Source organism: Diorhabda carinulata, chromosome X, assembly GCF_026250575.1.
Source record: "Diorhabda carinulata isolate Delta chromosome X, icDioCari1.1, whole genome shotgun sequence".
Lineage (NCBI taxonomy): Eukaryota > Metazoa > Arthropoda > Insecta > Coleoptera > Chrysomelidae > Diorhabda > Diorhabda carinulata.
Window position 1 is genome coordinate 50,608,148 of NC_079472.1, and position 21,167 is coordinate 50,629,314.

The following is a 21,167-nucleotide window of genomic DNA, read 5'->3' on the forward strand; positions in this document are numbered from 1 at the left end:
GGCGACAAATTCCTTCATTCATACCCACGACCGCGAATTGATTAAAAAAAGCCTCATATATATTGACCTATACAAGTTTACATAGAGAAAGCAAAATAGCGACAAATCCTGGGTATCGTTATAGGTACAGTATTGTATTTATTTTTCTTTCCGAGGTTCTACGAAATCTTATCAGAAAAGACAATTAGATACAATACTATAAAAATTTATAACAAGTTAGACGAAGTAAATTTGCTATCTGTATATGGGTGACATAGTATTGATTGTGAGTACAAAAATAGAAATAAACAAGATGAAAATGAATATAATGAATAATGAAACAAAGATGATTAATACAGTGAAGAAATCAAATGAAAGAAAAATGTTTCAAAGTGTATCGGAATATTTTCATGAAGTGATACACTCTACAAGAATATATACAAAAGAGAACTGGGTAATTTAGAGAGGACATGGCACTAGAATTAAGGGAATTCAAATGAAACCCTTCAAAGAATAGGAGAATGAGAGAATTAATAACGAATATATAAGAAAAATGACAGGGCAAACCTAAGTAATTAATAAAACAGTTAACAGTATGGACATATTATAAGAATAGTCAGGGAAATAAGGAAGATGAGAAAAAAAAAATAAAAAGGGGGACCAAGAAGACAGTGGATTGACCAACAGAGAAAATGAGCAGAAGAGTCTCATTCCAACACCTGAAAAGTAGTTTATTCAACTATTTATTGATATAATGCCCAAAACGGTTAAATATAGCATTTTTGATGACATCTCATGAATTCAAATAAATAATACAAAATAATCCGCAGATGTATCCCATACAAAACAAATGACTTAGGTAATTCAACATATATTCAATATTTCAATGATGTAAAAGAAAGTTTACATTTGTGAAATGATAATAGGAAAAATTCTTATAACTGTCTTATTGCTCTAGAGATCTATAAACCTTTTTGGACTAGGGAAATAGCCAGAAGAGATACTGGGCAAATCATGTTGCTTTAATTTAAAATATCAAAAATAATGAAAGTCCTGCAAGATTGTGAGAAGTCTTCTTATGCACTGGAAACTAAAATCTTTTAAATCGATTTATTTAATTTTGAATTTCTACAGAATATTAATTTTGGCAACATACTCCGAAAAAGAAATAGAGTAAATATTGAAATTTAAGAGGAAGATATAATCTTTTTACGTTCCATAGTTCCAATGCATGTTTTGCCAGGAACTCTACGTTTCTATAGAGTAAGCTCGTTTTTTATTCGAAGATATAAAGGAGCATAACAGCTTGCAATAGATTTCTGCGCAATATTTATAAGGTACCTTACAAATATCATCTGTTAGTAAAGACATGTAGCATGTTATTTCAATAGTAAAAAATATAGTGTAGAGATCAACTGTGTAAAACCAAAATGTTATGTTATTGTGGTGTTCCTTCAGAAAGACTTATTCCCGTGCGTAATAATCTGATTGCTGAAATGAGGGTAATGTGATAAAAAATTACATTACATATTAACCAGTATTGTTTACAAAGCTATTTATGCGTAAAGCAGTTATCAATAAATTAAAAATCAAGTGCAGGTGTTAAAAAATGAATTTTCCAACTGATAAATGTGTAGTTGTTATTCATCGGGTTCATTGCCTTGAAATGCTTGTACATGTATCTTTGTCGGGGATTACCATATATTACAATCAGATATTAGGTTATAATCGTTTCCAAAATACATTCGAACATAATGTGGTGATATATTTTAAGACCAACGATAAGTTTAGATGTGGGTAGGTATGGTGTTCACACACTGACTGGTATGAGAATTTGTAACTCGTTTTAGTTGCTATACGAGGGTTGAGATGAAAGTCAAGTCTACCTTTTTTTCTTCCTCTTGAATATATAAAGATACTAATCCACTTGGAAAATGTGAAAATGTGTGACAAGGTGTTAACTACATACCTGGATAATGAATAGCACTAAAAAATCAACACATTAATTTATTAGGGTAATATAAGGACACGGTGCAAAGAATGACAACACATAGTAAATAAATTTAACGCAATAAACCTAATACTGAAGACCCTCAAAGTAGTCCTCTTGATACTGTTAGCATACGCTACCAACCATGTGGAAGTACCATCAGCCTCAGAATTTGCCGAATCATGTATAAATCAGGTCATCTGTTGGTGTACAGCATTAACAATGTCCTCTTCCAAGTATTGGTTCCTTAATCTTGCTTGTTATATTAAAATCACAGAAAAAAATATCGGGAGAGTAAGGTGGTTGCTTTAATTCTTCCTAACCCAATGTCGCAGCCTTACTTCCATCTCGAACGATACTCACCAACTAACTGATTCTACAGCTCCGTTTGCGCTACTACCAGATCTAACAAAGCGATCTGTTGTTCTGTACTGTAAACTATCTAAATATACTACCGCCCACTAACTTCCTTAGTTGTATTTAAAGATGGTCTATTGGTCTTCCTACATAAATAACGAACTGAAGGATCAAGTGGACGATTGGTAGTTGGTAGTCAAAATAATACAAATTTAAGCCTGTAATTGGAATAAAACAGTCAATCTCACCTAATGTGAGATTAAGACGATTTCAGATTCTAAATCCATTTCACAGGCTGAATCGATTTCCAGCTTTGGTTAATATTTGAACTATTTCGCTTTTGTGTCTCCATTTCTTCCGATAATTTACTAACAATATTTCTTTCTTAATTTTTATGATTTTCCGTTGTTTCATCGTTAAATTCTTTTCTTCAATTTACTTTATAGTGATCTTTCTTGCATTCATTGCATATAGGCCTTATGATTGTTCTGTCTATGTTCATATCTATTTAGTTAGTCAATATTTTGGCTCTTCCTATTTATTCTCAGTTTATTCTTCTTCAAAACCCTCCCAACATTTTTCCATGATTTTCCAATTTTTGTAACATAGGCATACGCAACTCCATTTTGTATGTTTCTTAGAACGAATTCAAGAGCTAGGTTAAACAAAATAGCTCGTCTCCTTCTCTTACATATGTATTTATTTGAAACTCTTGTTTTTTTGTCTCATCGTACCAATTGTATATCATTGTTATATTTATTAAACTTCTAAATGTTTTACTTACTCCCTATTTTTCCGATCCCCTTTAGGCAGTCAAAGGTTTGTTCAAAGTCCACAAATAATATTTCAATTTCCAACTATTGTTGTAAATATTAAATTGTTTCAATGTTCCATGAACAATTACTTTGTAGTTTGGTTTTAAGACCGACAGTTTTATCAAATTTCGAGTTGAATTTGTTTTATGTATAATTGTAAATGTTAGTAAAGTTAAGATATTGTTTTTGTGTACTTTGTCTTATTTATTCCGATCCCAAACCAATCACTCACCCAGAGATAAAGACTTAAATATGTGTTTTAATGAACATTTTATGAAATAGATCAATTTGATTCATTTGAGTTTATATTGATTGTAGTTTTTTGTTGACAGGCAATGCAAGAAGTATTAAAAATGCAATCGGGCGATATGACGATAGAATGGAGTTATATACCGAGCAAAGATTTACCAGGTGTGATTCTTCACGATAGACTCATGACGGACGCCGCTTTGGGAACTAGACCAATCAAAACTGAACACTCATACAGTTTAACATCGGATGGGGACAGTTTACCGGATTCACCAACTTCACATCATAAAGTCGACGGTCAGTATAAAATATATTTCTTTAAGTTTTAGAACTATTATATATTTTTCTATCTGTTCTTGAGTTTTGGTCTATAAACATTCTTTTTATTTGTATAGGAATATTTTTTATCATTTTGGTTTATATAAAAATATTTTGATATTTAGTTAGAGCAACCTCCAAAAAAGAACTATTGAAAAACAATTGTAGAAAATTCGTAAAAAACAAAACATGAATGAAATATAACATCAGCTTCACTTTACGGCTATTCGAAACTTTTCAGCCCACCCAATATTCGTACATTATTCTAGTCTAAAATTAAAAACAAAAAAAAATAGCAACATATACATATAAAAAGTTGTTTGTATGCAATGTCACTCATTTTACATAGTCCAAACATTACAATGTACATTGCTTTTCAAAATTTCCCTCTCCTTTTTCATATTTGAGACAATAAAATGCAATTAACGAAATTTGGAAATTATTAAGGGTTGTAAAGTTCCCTACTAGCGATGATAGATGGCGAATTCATCAAAGATGACATTACAAGGTCATTGTAACCAATAATATTCGAAAATAGTAGTCATAGTTGTGTTCATTCATACTGCATAAAATTTTTGTTTCAGTAATTATTGCAGTAATTGATGAAATTTAGCTCCATTTAATTCTCGATAGTGAAATATCCTATTTTTAAACAACTGTTTTACATTTTGAAATATGTCTATGGAAATAGCTCCAATTTTGTAATAATACGTTATTTCAGAAAGTCAATATTGCCAACTTTGGTGACGTGAACTTTCGATTTTCTATGTCTCCACAGAAAATCGAATAAAGTGAGGACTGGTAATCGAGCTGGTCATCCAAATACCCTCTTACTGCAACATAAAAGTTTGTAAATGCACATGGACTAAAGGTTCCTTTGTATATTGCATAATTTCCAGCTGTTTATGTAGAGTTCGGGGTGTTTTATATACTGTGACCCAAAAGATCCCATGTGCCCGCTATTGCACTAAGGATGCTAAGTATCATCAGCTGGCCCATTAATCTTAATCCTTCCAGGAAATTCAAAACATTGGATGGCTCATCAGTTAGATTAGTAGTTTAAAAACATGTCCAACGAAGTGGTTTCCTAGGATACCTGTTGAATAATTGACCTTCTCGGGAAACTGTATATGTTATGTATATGTATATGTTTCACGAAACATGCCACCTCCAATACCTCACATTCTGTAGTTTCGTACAGAAGCAGAAGCTCCCTTAAATGAGTCGTAAAACGTAGGAATCGAGAAACCTCTTAATAAAAATAAATATAGTTTAAAAAACCAAAAAAACAAAAGCTCTATTAGCAAACAAAACTAAAAATTAGCAAATAATGTTTTTACTTCAAATTAGGGTAGAGGGATGAATATAAAATGTAATTTTATTATGAAAAACGTGGGGTGCTTGATGTTCATTGATTTGAATATTTTATGTTTAAGTTGAAAGATACTGATATAAGTAGAGTCTTTATAAAATTATCTCGTAAAGCATCCCACGCTTTTTCGCATTGGAATGATATCTTTTATTAATCACTCTATTATTGAAGTGTTGAGAAATATTTAATTTTTTTTTTTTCGTTATTATAGTGTGTATTTTTCAATTTTTATACTATTATTTATTTTCGATGAGTGGGTATATTGCGCATCTGTACCTTCCTTTGTTAACTGCTTCTTAAGCTCCCTTTCTGAAAATATCGCGTTTTTCTTTGATCAAGTAATTAAATAATACCCATGAATTCATGAAATTTATGTATTGCATCAGTCGTTAATAATTGTGGGTAATTTCAAATAAATCCGTTTGAGGTGCTTAAAAATCGACTTCAAAGATTCCATTTCTTGCATACATACTTCATGCATACGTAGTGCGGTCCATGAGTTCTTAGCCTAACAGAAAGAAAGGTCATCAATAAAAAAACCGTGATTATTTTTCAAGATATTTTCCCTTTGCTTCCACACACTTTTCAGAACGTCAGACTAAAGCTGTCCCTATAAAAATATGATGCATAGAGTCAAAATGTTTGTAAACCGCTTGTTTAATTTCATCGTTACTGTTAAATATTTTACCCCTTAACTTCAGCTTTGCGAACTAAAAATAGTAGGACGGGGCCAGATCAGGGCTTTATGGTAGGTGTTCAATATCTGTGAAGCCGTATTCGGGTAAAGTAGCCTTGGAAAGCGAAGTAATGTAGACTGAAGCCTTGTCATGAAGCACACTTCGACTAATTCAGTCGCGCTTTTTTTCGATAATTTTTTGACGCAACTGCCTTAGTAAGTCAGAGTAATATTCCGCGCTCACGGTTGTCTTTGATTCCATTAAGTCAATCAAAAAGATACCTTCGCAGTCTCAAAATATTGTAGCTATCGATTTTTTGGTCTTTTCCGTGCTTTTTTGTTACGGTTTCTCATTTGCAACGCCCCTCCATGGAATCTGTTTTAGATGTCAGATCGTAGTAAAAGACTATAGTTTCATCACCCGTTCCAAACGATTGGATTGTTACATTTTCTTTGTTCCCGCGGTAAAGCTTCACAATTTTCTACTCGACGATACTTTATACAGTGCTGTGAATTCGAGGCAACCACCTTGCACTAATTTTTGCCATATTTAAATGTTGTGCTGCAATTTTTTCTTTGTTTTTGGGCATCGGTCACTTATAACAGTTTTCATCATTAATTTAATGTTTTCTGAACTAGTCACCGTCAAACGACCTGCCGCACGTGGGTCATCTTCTAATGATTCTTCTCCCCAGCGAAACGAATTTCAATTGTTGAAAATGATTGTAAAGTCACCTTAAACCGATTTCATTCTGTTGGTATTAATCCTTCTTTAGTCAAAAATTTTCACAACAATGCAAAACTCAATTTGAGACATTTTTCAAAACAACTTGAGTGAGTGGTTGTTCGAGCTCTACTTCAATAAAAGGATCGAAGCAGTAGTTGAAACGTTGTGCATATTAAAATGCATTCTGCTACATGAATATTTTGTTTATTTCCATCAAATGCTAAGAAAATTAAGATGAAATTAATATTAAATCACTTATGACATGTACCATTTCGTTTCTTGGCTTTGGCTCACATTATAACAAATCATAATGTCTACGGAAATTTTAAAATTAAACATTGCTACTCAACCAGTTGAACGTTCGGTCAACAATAGTTAAATTATCAGATGTTCAAAAACTTGGGACTAAAAAAACATCAAATTAGAGTGACTTGCAAATATGTTTATTTGAAAACAATCCAGAAGTGGAGTTTGAGTTTTATATTTTAATATTGATTGATGCAAATCAATACAACTTTGCTTATTGCAAAGCCATTTGCAAAACTGCTACAAACAACGGTAAGGTTAGTTTCATTAAATTATTGAACACATTTGAGGTGTCGCTGCCATATGGTTCTATTCAAAATTATTGGTGACAATGACCTTGTAATATCTCTAATCTCTAGTAAGGAACTTGACGAAACTTTATATTAAGTTTCCAAATTTACTAGTTTATTTATTGCAAAGAAGGGGCGAGTTTCAAATACACGGTTTGCAGAATATATTTTGGGAACAGTTTATTTATGTTATATTTTCTTAATAACCTCGAAATGGCTCTCCACGGTAAGGTGGACGGTAGTTTCATTTGGTGAATCTCTTACGTAGATGACTGAAATGTAAATGCGGTATGCGTCTCTAGAATAGCTTAAATGATGAAGCTTCTAGTACGTAGCTACTAGATCTGGGTTCGATTCCAATTTCGGGTCGCATATAAGCACAACGTACATGTATTTGACAAACACAGAGCGATATAGTTTTTTTATTGGTCGATGCTAAATAACAGTACACATTGCTATGTAGACGCCAAATAAATGTACATTTTGCCACCGAATTTCCTCTCGCCAAATAACAGTACGAATTGCTCTGCATATCTTAAGTGGATTCTGCTATCTCAGCAGCTGCTTTCCCCCGGCGCCTTTGTTTTTGCTTCCTCGCCACGTGTCGTTTTAAGCAAGCAAGCACACGTTGATGAGTTGAACTTGATTTTAATACTGTATTACATAATAATGTGCCCAAATGATATGGAGTTACCCCAGTCCAATCTTTTAAATACAAAACGAAAGAAGTGATTAACGATAGCCATATTATAACAATTTAGTGGACACTAGCAACTAATAAATTATACTTAGTCATTAAGGTCCTACTTTATATGCCTTTTAGTTTGTGTTAATGTGCTTACTTTTCGTAGTTTTTGTATTGCATTATGGTAATAAATATTGAAATATATTCTGACGTGCTTTTAATTTACTGGCATAACGATATGTACTGTTATCTGGCGTACAAATGCATTTTAAACTCACTTGCAAAACGTACATTACTCTGACTTTACAATCAGAAAGCGTAGATACCGGCCGTTTGCCAAAATCATGTACGTTGTGCTTATATGCTTCCGGGTCATTCGAATTATTTTTCCGATACCAAAAATTACCAACTAAGTAGTTCATTTCGTTATTCTCCATTTACATAACTAGTGATATCGAAATTTGGGACTCAATGACACTCGTCATAATGTGTTATGCGAAGTGTTATTCGAAGCACAGAGTTAGTTTAATAATATTATAGATAGCACTTCACGGTTTTATAAAAAGGAGAGTAATTTTCTCCTCGCGAATTTTATTCTTATTCCAAGAATTTTTTTCATTTTTTAATTTACTTTTATTTTAAATGTATTATTGTATTGTTGTCAGACTTTGAGTGTGCAAAGTTTAAATTAAAATTGATCGCTCAAAGTAAAATCGAGGTGAAAAAGTCAGTTACACACATATAAATAAAACTGATAGAAACGGGTTAACAATGAGAAATCTATCAACTTCTCGATACATTTTCTGCAAAATTCATAATTTTATTTTAAGAATTTCATGTATTATAAATAATTACAATTGCAAATTACTTTTTCTGGTTTATTCAAACTCATGGTTCAATAACGTTAAATACGTCTTCACTAAGAATTTATTGTCGAATGACTTTTACGTAAATGTGATTGGTCCGTGAACGGTCGCAAAGGTACTTCTCCTCTTTGTTTCGAATTTATTTGCGTCGCCCTTTTGCCATTACAGTCTGAAATATTGTGAAATATATGAAATGTTCTGGGAGATATATATTTTTTTCGATACAGAAATATCTATGGATAATTCAGGACAAGAGCAATAAGCTTTGAGCATGCGTTCTTTTTTTATTGAATTAAGTGCCTCTAAGTGCTAAAGCGATCAAAAATATTGAAACGAAAAATTGAGTCTTATAATAGATATTATCCAATAAATATCAAAATAATTCGAAAATAAGATTTAATACAGGGGTAATTGACTTTTTGAGGTATTTTAGTAACAAATTTCGACCATGACCTTGTTTCGGCCCTAAATTTCCGCGTTCGACTGATTCTTGTGGATTATAGTTTCTGCTCTATTAAATGCAAGTCAATATAGAATTTTACATAATGAAAGGTCGGATTTAAGTTAGTCCTTTTAGATGTTTTAGTACTTTTTCGGGCAGAGTAGTAACTCATCAAGAAGAATGATCTACTCAAAATGTTGATTAGACAAAAGTAGGTAACGTCGTTCAAAATTGCTAACAAATTTTTATTCAAATACTCCGTACTCTTTAGTTTTTTCAAGTCTTTCTATTCTTCTTCTAATTGCTAATAGTCTCTTTAAAATAACCAGTCTCCGAAAGTGTCGATTTCTGACCTACTTTTTAATTTTTTTCCAACTTTCTTGATATATTAACATAAATCACACATTTCACATCTTCTGCAAGAGCCAAAGATACCGCATAAATAAAGACGCAATGAAAAAACGTTTTTCTTGAATACATGCACTTCCACAAATAATTTTATATCTCGTTCTTTGTCACTTTAAGCATACTTTGCAAATTTGAAAGGGAAACTCACATAATGGACTTCTTGCGGTGTTAACCTAGATTCTATAGTACTATACAGGGTGTTTCTATATTAGAGCGACAACGCTTTACCACAGAGAGATCTCAATAAATGATTAATTTTGAATACGAACCCTTATAGAGTCTATTTGCTAAGATATAGGGTGTTGAAAATTTTAAATCAAAATAAAAGATTTGCCATAAATCAAGAATGCCTTTAAATTTTGTTTTCAAATTTGGTGACCAATATGACAGACAGCACGCCACTGGTTAAATTTTTCCAAAATGTCAAAATATTACTTTATTAAGGAGCATATTGGTTGACAAATTTGAAAAAAAAAATTAAAGGCGCTCTTGATTTATGGCTAATTTTTGATGTTGACTTAAAATTTTGAACACAATATATCTCAGCAACTAGGCCCTGTAAGGGTTCGTATTCCTATATCAAAATGAATCATTTATTGAGATCTCCCTGTGGTAGAGCGTTGTCGGTCGAATATAGAAACACCCTGTATAAGAACCGTCAATGTTATTCCTCATTTTTAGTAGAAATACAAACATTAACAACCGTGCCTAGCAAGTCGAGGCTCCCTTAGATATCTTATAGAGCTTAACCAACTAACTCCTACGAATATCATTATTAGAAAATTCTCTTTCCTCTTTTGATGCGTTATTATTAGGAATAATTTCAAAAATTCGCGCATTTGTTGTTATCTTTGACGAATTAGTTTTGTTTTAAAGTTTCCATGACAAGGATATTGTATAAATACATAAGTAAAGCTAGCTATTTAATTTTAGAATATTTTATTATACAATAAGTTATATCAAAAGTCTCAAATGTGCATTACTTGAATGACATGACATGGTCCTTAAACTAAATACGGTAAACAGTCGAATTTTCTTGTGACGAAATTATATTTCTTCCTGTCATCACAACTTCTGTTGATGTACTTGGTCGCAAATCCGGTGTTCTTTCAGCACTACTACACGTTCTAATCACTTTATTGGCTAATTGTGTCCGGTGTGCTACCGATTCATTAACATACCCTTCAGCGACCGTTAATGACTTCCAATTGCCATGTTTCTTTAGTGTCATTAAGTCTCCCCTAAATTCAACTATGGAAGAAAGATCATTTAAGAGTGTCGATAGAAACGAGTACAAAGAGATACAACGAACAACAATAAAGAAAATTATAGAGGCAAAAGAGAAATGGCTCAATGAGAAATGTGAAGAGATACAAGAATTAGAACGAAAATATGATAATTTCAAAATTCATAAGAAAGTTGGAGAAATAGGAATCAGAAAGCTTATTATTGGATAAAGATGGCAAAATAAGCAGAGACACTTAAAGAAAATTAGAAAGATGGACAAAATATATAGAACAACTTTTTGATGATAACGGAATAGGAAGATCAAATTCAGAAACAAGGAATTTGGAAAGTGGATTAGATATAACACCAGAAGAAATCAAACATGCACTCAAAAATATGAAGAATAACAAGGCACCTGGACCTGATGAACTACCGGTAACACCACTTAAGCTGTTTGAGGAAGACCAATTAGAAATACTGGCAAATTTTTTTAATACTATTTATAAAACAGACACTATCCTATCAGATCCGTTTTCATAGCAATTCCGAAGAAAACAAATGCCCGAAAATGCGAAGAATATCGGACCAAATCACTAAAGAGTCACACGCTCAAGACATTCTTGAAAGTTATGCACAATAGAATTTATCGAGAAATGGAGGAGGGTATTAGTGACACTCAATTTAGTTTTAGAAGTGGACTTGCTAGAAGCTATCTTGATATTAACAGAGAAGTTCATACAAGCTTTATTGATTACGAGAAGGCTTTTGATAGAGTCCGACGTGAAGAATTGATACAGATACTGAAAGAAAAACAATTAGATTACAGTAACCTCAAAATAATAGTAACACTTTACAATTAATAGAATAAATACATATAAAACGTGGAGTAAGACAGAGTTGCATATTATCACCAATACTTTTTAATATATATTCGGAAGTAATTATCCAGGAAACACTAGCAGAAAAGAAAACGGGGATTAGAGTAAATGGACATAAGTTGTGCTGACGACACTGTCTTAAAAGCGGAGAATATAGAGGACCTTCAAAGAATTACAGTAAAGGTAAAAAGAGTCAGCGAGCAGTATGGGCTACACATGAATTTAAATAAAACTAAATAAATGCATTTCTCAGAATGCACAGTTACAAATTGGAAATAACCACATTGAAAAAGTACAGAAATTCAAATATGTAGGGACTATTTAGGGACGAATATCATGGACAAAGACAATGATAATTATTGACTACCATAAAAGCCCACAAATTAGAGTACTTAGGTCATGTAATAGGGGACAACGATACGAATTCCAGAGACTGATTATGCAGGGAAAGATAGAGGGAAAGAGAGGTATAGGGCGACGAAGAATATCTTGACCGCGAAACTTAAGGGAGTGGTTTAACTGCACATAAAACCAAACAACCAAAACAAACCAAACCAAAAAAAAACAGTTGTGAATAAAATACAAATGATGGTCGCCAACCTCCGTCCGAAGGTTGCACTTAAAGAATAAGATATTCAAGTAAAAGTATAGCAGACGATCTACGAAATGAATGACCTGTACGTAAGTTAGCATTGAAGTTGAAGAAAATTAGCCACTATTTCGGGAACCCGATAAAACTGGTTTTTACCTACAACCTGATTCATACATATTCCATTGAGATCTACATAAAACAAGCGGCGATCCTTTGCTACTTCTGGATGAAGAGCTATGCACATTCGGTAAAATTTAACATATTTTTTAGTAATTTTTAAATCATTCTTTACTTCCTTGAGTTTTTCGAACGTTCCTGAATCTTCAATATCATCTAATGCACAAATTCGACAAGCTCTTGCCATCGCAAATACAATAACAACCTCACCAATTAATAAACTTAATCGAGGGCTTATTTAAAAAAACACTAATTTGTGTACTCGTTAAAATCGCAGCTTTCTTTTCTTTCAGGAATGCCTACATCATTATTGAATCGTAACATACTTTTTAATCATTGAATTCAACCACACTTTGGATGGCTTTTGTCATTGTGCCAATATCGAAAAATAAGCAAATAACAATGTTTCCGAGAAAAATCTTATGTTTTCTCATCTTTCATTACATGAATCTTGAATACGCGTTTTCGTAAATTTTCCGTGCTTTAGCTGGCAATAATTTTTATAACGCTACTTTGGCCACTACCACTAATTCCGATGGAGTGAAACAAAGCTCGTAATCAGACATTTTTACTTTATAGTATTGAAAATAACTTCTAAACAACCACTAAGTTCACAATTTTTAAATCAAAACACAAAATTAAATTGACAGCTATTTGATTACTTTAAGTTTCCTTAGCAACGAATGTCTAATTGTCGCTATAAGTAGAACATAGCGTACTAATTTCAACATTTAAATTCCACATCGATAATTTTCTGACTTGAATATTATAATAATATAATTTGTCAATATTAAATCATTGTTTTTTTATCACAGACAAACATTATTGGTCATACACGGGAAACACTAGATTTTAGCTTTTGATTTTTTGTCGCCCTCCGCTGCTCGTCGGGAAACAATACAATTTCAAGCTAAAATCTATTACTTTTTTCCCTTGTGTAATAAGTAACTAAAGTTCCATTTTTTTAAATGTAATTATCACTATTTATAATATCCAGTACCAAAAGTACGAAAAAAACATCAACTATTTCTAAAAAATCATCTGTAAAACACTTGCCCTGTTTTAAGTATTCCACATATTATGTTAGAATAATCATGTGTATGTTAGAGACTTTATTATCTATTTATAATTTGATTTATTATTACTTTTAATGCTAGACATGGAAGATGAGTGCTTTCCGGCCATTTCAATGAAAACAGCTTGTGGAAACCTTCAGCATGATCCTTTGAGTATTAAAGATGAGCCAAACAGCGAAACGGATAGCAATCATTCGTCATGTCCTTCGTCACCTCAATCAATCTACGTTAATGCAAGCAATGTTCCTTTAGATGTCGAAATGGTATGTAGCAATTATTTTTAATTTTGAACTTTTGGTAACAAAGAACAAATAAAACACTATACAAAAGACGAATTAAAAAAAGGTAGAATTCCGGCTTAACGAAAACTTGTTCTTGTTCTGTCAAACTTTGAAAGCAATATATCTTTCTAGTTGGCATAAAAAATTCAAACTTCTTAGAATTCTCCAATTAGTTTTTTGGCTTATACCAGGGCGGTTTGAAGATTCATTTTTAAACGTCAAAGTTACGTTAACCACACTTTATTCAGCGATTTATTTTTTCAAACCAACCAAAACATAATCCTCGTTTACTTTCGCTATCACCTCTCTCCATATGTCTGACATCATTTTCCACTGAGTTTCGTTATAGAAACTAATCGGAAAGAACCAGACGAGGTGAATATGGTTGAGGAAATAAACCGTAGCGTAGTTCGGTGACTTTTTTGCAATAGCCGACGAATGTAATGGCGAATTTTAGTTATGGATCAAAACTCTCTTCTTCAGCATAAAAGGTTATTTTTTTCAATCAGTTGATATAAAAATATGTCAAGAATTCGACATAACATTGGCCAGTTATTATTATCCATTTTCTAAATAATTATCAAAGACTACATCTTTGGAATACCCAAAAACTGTGACTATGATCCATTGGCTGAAAAAACGGACTAAGTCCATTGTTTTGACTGCATTTGTGTTTCAAAGGGTATACCCGACTTTCATCTATGACATATCAACGTGCCATTTTTTTAAATGAAAATGTTCTGTATATTTTGATATTCTGACGTACGACGATTAGAGAGTTTCTAACGTAATTGCAAATAAAAGTTAATAATTTTGTTTTATTTCAATTCCAAGAATCTCTTCCCCAACAATACGATTGTAGGTTTTTCCATATAGAAAGGAGGTCCAAGTTATGCATTCTTAACAGTTTAGTTTAGTTCCAACTTGTAATGTGCAGTGGGCAAGCTATTGTAATGACGGAAAATTTGGAAGGGCCGCGTAAACGCCGAAAAATCAGAATGTTCAACAATAATTGAAAAAACATTCATATTCAAGTATTTCAATTTATTTATAAATCAACATTTATATGGAAGTGTTGATGATACAGTGGAATTTTTTACTAATACGATTGGTGTTGGGAAATCTACGGTGAGTTTTAAACAGCAAGTGAAGCTTTAGGAAAACATAAATTTCAAATAATAAATCATTTGAGAATAGCCTTCGAAGAAAAGTACATGCGTACTTCTTTAGAAAATAATTTCAAACAGTAGACAAAATTCTTGTCATGGTTCGTAATGATAAGAATTACCCTGAAATGAGTCGAAGCATACTATGAAAGAAATAGGTTTTCGCCGGAAAATTACAGAAAATATATTTTAATAGAAATCTGCGATATTGTGGTATTGTGGAGAAATTACCTAACGACTATAAAAGAAATGAGAAAATAAAGGTGAAATATATTTTATATAGATGAAACATGGATCAGTGATGGACATACACCAAATAAATTTTATCAAGATGAAACTGTTATAAGTCGAACACATGCTTTTTCAAATAATTTATCTATTGGTCTAATACCACCAATAAGAAACGGGCGCAGATTGATAATAGTACACATCGACAATTCAAACGATTTTGTTAACGGTTGTTTATTGAACTTTGAATCTACTCATTCCGGTGACTACCATGACGATACGAAAGTTGATGTTTTTAACAAAGGTTCAAACAAATGATAGATCTTCTTCCTCATAACTGTATAATAGTAAAGGATAATCCAAGTTATCACTCAAGATTTTTAGCAAAATTGCCCACACCCAAGTGGCTAAAAAACCTATAGAATTGGCTAAATTCAAAGAATATTAAGTTCCATCTTGGTTCTATGAAAATAGAACTAATCTTTATATTCTCTTCTTCAAAATGAGATATTAAAAAAATATATGAAATTGATGAAATTACAGAAAAGAGTGGAATGACCGTGGTTAAATCTCCACCATACCGTGGACAACTACACCCTATTGAACTGGTATTGGCACAAATAAAAGGAGAAGAAGAAAAATAATTCTTTTGAAATGGGTGTTGTTAAAAGGGTGTTTTGGAGGCTGGAAATAATGTTAAGCCTGAAAACTAGGAAAAGGCAGTTAATCATAAGATTAAAGAAGAGAAAATGATGGACAATATTACTGATGAAATGATTGAGCCATTCAATGTGAATATTATTATACCTATATATAACCAGTATGAAAAATTCATGGTGATTACAATGTAGAAGAATGCAATAAAACTATTTATAAAGCTATTAGAAGTTATATGAACTATATTGATACTGGTTCTTAGTATGGACATGTAACAGCAGAAAAAATATTAGGAAAATGCTCAGGTACTCTTAGAGAAGCTCACTATGTAGTAACAAAATTAGACAATACGAATAAGATGAGGACAAATGAAAATAAAAATATTACACAAACGTGACAAAGAAATTTTAAAGCTCATGTAAACAAAAACGTTTTTTTGTTGGATAAATATAGAGCAAAAAAAATTCTGGTGCTGATTGAACAATTGAAAGAAATTAAGGAAAAGCTAGTGGTCTCTGGTTTTAGAAGTGTCCATATTATGCACACTGTACAAGGATGGCCCCAGAAGTATTTAGTCTGACCTAGAGATGGCGGTAGTTACATGGAAAATACCACTGTATTAGAAAGTACACAATCTATACAGCATATATTTCAAGTTTGAAGGTGTAATGTTGTTTAATATTTATTTAGTAGTCATCAATAGTGAACTTTTTCAGTGGTCGTCGTTATGGTATACAAGATAGAATACTTTTATTTGAAAGGCCTTAGCCCAACCAATATAAAAGCTGAACTAGATTCTATTCTGGGTGAGACTGCTCCTTCATTATCAACAGTGAAATATTGCGTTGCAAAGTTTATTGAGGTCATACGACCTGCGGCGACCAGCATCGCAGTGATCGACCAAATGAGGTGACGACTCCAGAAACATTGCATATTAATTGAATATTTGGACATGAGAAAGCTGTGCACAAGATGGCTTCCGCGTTTGCTCACAGTGAAACAAAAATAGCCTTGTGAAAATGTTTCCATCGAGTGGAAGGAGAAAAAACGATCAAAACAATGAACTAAAAAAGGACACTTGGCTCGAAAGTAAGCAAAGACCACTCCATCTGCAGGCTAGGCGGGATAATTTCCATTGGCTATCTTCTTCAAAAAGGAAAAACTATCAACGGCAAGTATTATGCGAACTTATTTCAACGTTAGAGAGAAGAAATGCACCCTTTTCAGTAGATTTAGCCCCATCGTATTATTTTATGTTACTAAAATAAAAATTCCCAACTTTTATTTGCAAATACAATAGAACCTCTCTGATCCGACACCTTCGGAATTGAGGGTGTGGTCGGAACGCGAAAAGTCGGATTTTCAGAATATACAGAACATATTCATTTACATACATACATATTAGGAATATTCTATATTTTACATTGCTGGGGAAAAAAGTCAGTTATAGATTTTGGTTTAGCAAATGATATTCTAGACTTAGCTGCAATATTTCTCAGTTACTTCATGTATGTACTTATAGATCTTATAATAGGTTATGTAATACACACGGCTTTTGACCAACCCAAACCTTTATCTATTGTTCTGTACAGCATATGGTTATAAGAGACCAATGAAAGTTCGAAAATTTGTATTTGCCCAGGTTCATTTACGAAAATCTTAGACTATTTTATAAGATTTAAAATGTTTTGGATTGGTTTTATCACTCCCTCGTACATAAAAATAGTTACTCTTCCGTCAAACCGCCCTGTATATTTGGCATATCAGGTTATAGTTGTAAAATTTAAAATATTACTAAAACTTTTCAACTTTTTTAGCCTCCCATAAGTATCTCCCATACAGGACTAATAAAATCAACAACAAACACGTTATTGACGTCTCCTCATACAGTGATCCCCCAAAGATTACAGTTACCACTACAAAAAGCTACACCTACTGTCAAAATCGAAGCGACAACTTTCCATAATCTACCTCCGACACCACCGTCTTGCAGTAGTAGCGAAGATAGTGAAGATAACGGTACTATTTCCCAACCGAGTTCCCCCGCTGCCAGAAAAACCGCCCGCCTCTTATTAAATCAACCGTCCACCAGGCAACCTATCAACACGCCACTTATCAGTAGTCAACCGGTAAGATTTATATTACATTACTCAATAAGTCGTGTGACTGACACACAGATGGCGCTGCCATTGTCAATTCTATATGACGTTTATGAAGTACCAAAAGAGTAAAGTAAAGTAAAATTTCATGACATTTCGATAAGTTAAAAAAAGTGACAGTCATTTAAGTGAAGCTACTTTTGTTATTTCCAAATCAATGGATTCAAAACAATTTCATGGGTTAATTTATCATTGCTTCTTGATGAAAAAAATACTCCGCTCCATCGAAAAGAACTATTTGTTATTGGTTTTCTGAATTTAAACGTAGTCGTCCGAAGCATCCAAAGGCACAACAGTCAGCTGGAAAGGTTATGGCTTCAGTATTTTGGGATGTGCATGGAATATTGTTCATCGAATACCTCCAAAAGGGAGAGAAAACCAATAACCAATATTACATAAAATTGTTAGATCCAGGATCAAGGAAGAAAGGCCTCTTATACCCAAGATAAATCCACTGTTTAAACAAGACAATGCAGCGATTGACAAGTCGATGGCAACGATGGTTATATTGAACAAATTACATTTCGAATTACTTTCACATACATCGTATATTCCAGACAGGGCTCTCAGTGAGTACTGGCTATTCGCTGATTTCAAAAAAAAATGTAAGAAATTTAGCTCAAATAAAGAAGCAATTGCTGAAATTGAAGCGTATTTTGAGGCAATAGACAAATCCTTCTAATAGCACAGCATCAAGAAGTTAGAGAAGCGTTGGAATGATTGTATTGCATTTGTAATTACATTGATGAATAAAATCGATTTTTGTCAAAAAAAATATATTTTTCTTAGTTAGTCACAAGACTTATTAAGTGATATGTTACAGATCACTTTTTTAGAAATTGCTATAGAATGATTTTTGTTTAAATATTTTTACTAGATTTTTACTAGAGTTTCTTCAATTTCCATCACCGCTGATGTCTAAAATATTCTCGATTTTTCATTCGTTCATGTAAATTGAAAGGTCGCGATAAAGAACTTACAGACTATTCTAATCAAGTGCTGATGCTTGATATTACAGGAAGAAGTTATGGTTTCTTTTTGTCGACTTTTCGTTTTTCTATATTATTTTTATTAATTTGTATCTTAACTTTCTTTATAGAAAGGTTCAACTGGCACTCTAGTCCTTACAGAAGAAGAAAAAAGGACGTTAATTGCAGAAGGTTATCCAGTTCCTACCCGCCTACCACTCACAAAAGCAGAAGAAAAATCTCTAAAGAAAATTAGGAGGAAAATTAAAAATAAGGTGAGCATTTTCAACTCAAAAGACGACTGAATGGCGCCACAGATCAAGAATTTCTTCAAAACGGAATTTTACAATTATTTTCTAAATAACACTGGTAAACATTGTTATGTGATGATTTATGTTTGTTTTGACTCACTCATTTGAAAATAAATATTATTTTGTTTCAGTCACATCCAGTTTTTTTGTGACAGTTATATATTCTTTTCTAACCTCATTTACGTGTTTTTGTTTGAATAACTTAATTTAGGCGGCAGTATAACGATTGCATTTGGAAAATTATCATAGAGACAAGAATCTAGACATTTGCCTTTTGGTATACCAATGATTTCCACGGAACCAACCATATGATTGTTATTTTTGTTTGATGTAAACAGAGGCCTCGCAACAAAGTCCAAACACATTGTCCAGTACCCAAACCTATCATGAGCCAAAAGACCAATAACTAAATAGTGCCAAAACCTCCAAATCAAGCAGAAAGTCAGGATTCTGTTTCTAGTCCAGAATTTGTTCTTAGTCAACCCAATAAGGTATCTCAAGAGAGTGTGTGACCCAAGTTATGAGCCGTCAACTTCAAAAGAACCTCATTTATTGATACAAAGTGATTTAAACGATTTAGTACGTGATTTGAATTTGTCTAAACAAAACAAAGTGTAATGATGAAATGAAACCCTACTTTTCTAAAGAAGATTATTTAGTATATTGTAATAACATTCCTGTAGTCATTAATTTATTGAATTTTGAATATAATACAAGTTACTGGCGATTGTTTATTGACTCCTCAGAAACTAGCTTGAAAGCAGTATTGCTATACAACGGAAATAAATGTCCTTCAGTGCCGGCTGTCCAAGGTTATGATATGAAATAGACTTGCGAGAACATGAAATTCGTTTAAAAACTTTGTGGAGATTTTAGAGTCATTTCTTTTTTGCTTGGGCTACAGCTTGGTTTCCAAGGCAGAAGAATGTTAAAAATGATCCTTTCGTGAACCCTGACGACTTACTTTTATCACCAATGCATAAGAAGATGGCAGTGGATTTGGATTCTTACACCTGAAAAAGAAATTTGACGGGAAGCTGAAGGATCTGCAAAAAGTCGTCTAGAAATATTTTGTGAATTATCTAGGAAATCATAAAGCGAAAAATAACAAAGATTCAATCAATGAGCTCATAATTTCATACAAAGCTTTGGAATGTGATATGTCCTCAAAAATGCATATACTGCACTCTCATCTGGATTTCCTCCTCGAAAATTTGGGTGCCGTGAGTGACGAACAAGGCGAAAGATTTCTAGAAAAGCACTATCAAAGGAAAAAAGTCCAGGATTGCTAGCAGATTACTGTTGGAGACTTAGAAGGGACCTACCAGAAGCCAAACATTCACGAAACTCATAGCTATTTATTGTACATTAAGGAATATTTTCTCAAAGTTTATGTTATTTTTGTTGTCACAAAGAAACCTGATGTGTTATTTTTTTGCCATTGATATATTATATAAGGTTAATTTTGTTAACCAGTGTAATTTCCATTATTTCTAAAAATCTAAGTTGTTGATATTTTCCAATAAAAACACACCATTATAGCCAAAAAAATTCTTTTCTCGTTCTTAAGGAATTGAAACCTGACCATAACCTAATATTTGCCTTGAAAATTGTGTTTGCATTACACTGAGGAGTCACCATGATACCAAAACTGTTCTATTTTGATGTCACTAGTAAACAAATCGAATAGAAAATCATCAACCCCGATATTTTACAGGATTAATTAAATTTTTAGAATAGTGAAACTCATTGGGGGTGACATATTTTTACGATTAGGACATTTGTGATTTGTCAACCACTTTTCCAACCCCTTTTTTTCTAAATTTCATTAGAAATGCATTTAGATGGAGTGCAATGATCGTCAAAGATGTCTCAATCAATTTATAGTGCAATACCTCTTAAAAATTGAACGTATTGCAAAAGTTAAGATTATTTCCATATTTTGACAGATATCTGTATTGTCAAAA

The 21,167-nt window shown here is 32.5% G+C and overlaps 1 protein-coding gene across 1 annotated transcript in view; it reads left to right on the plus strand.

Annotated features, from left to right (window-relative positions):
• Positions 1–21,167, plus strand: part of LOC130902563 (cyclic AMP response element-binding protein A-like) — a 171,500-nt gene that overhangs the window by 140,070 nt on the left and 10,263 nt on the right. Inside the window, exons 2-5 of the mRNA XM_057814788.1 lie at positions 3,474–3,687; positions 13,512–13,693; positions 17,580–17,891; positions 19,021–19,164. Coding sequence (XP_057670771.1) covers positions 3,474–3,687; positions 13,512–13,693; positions 17,580–17,891; positions 19,021–19,164 — 852 coding nt within the window. The remainder of the gene's footprint in view (positions 1–3,473; positions 3,688–13,511; positions 13,694–17,579; positions 17,892–19,020; positions 19,165–21,167) is intronic.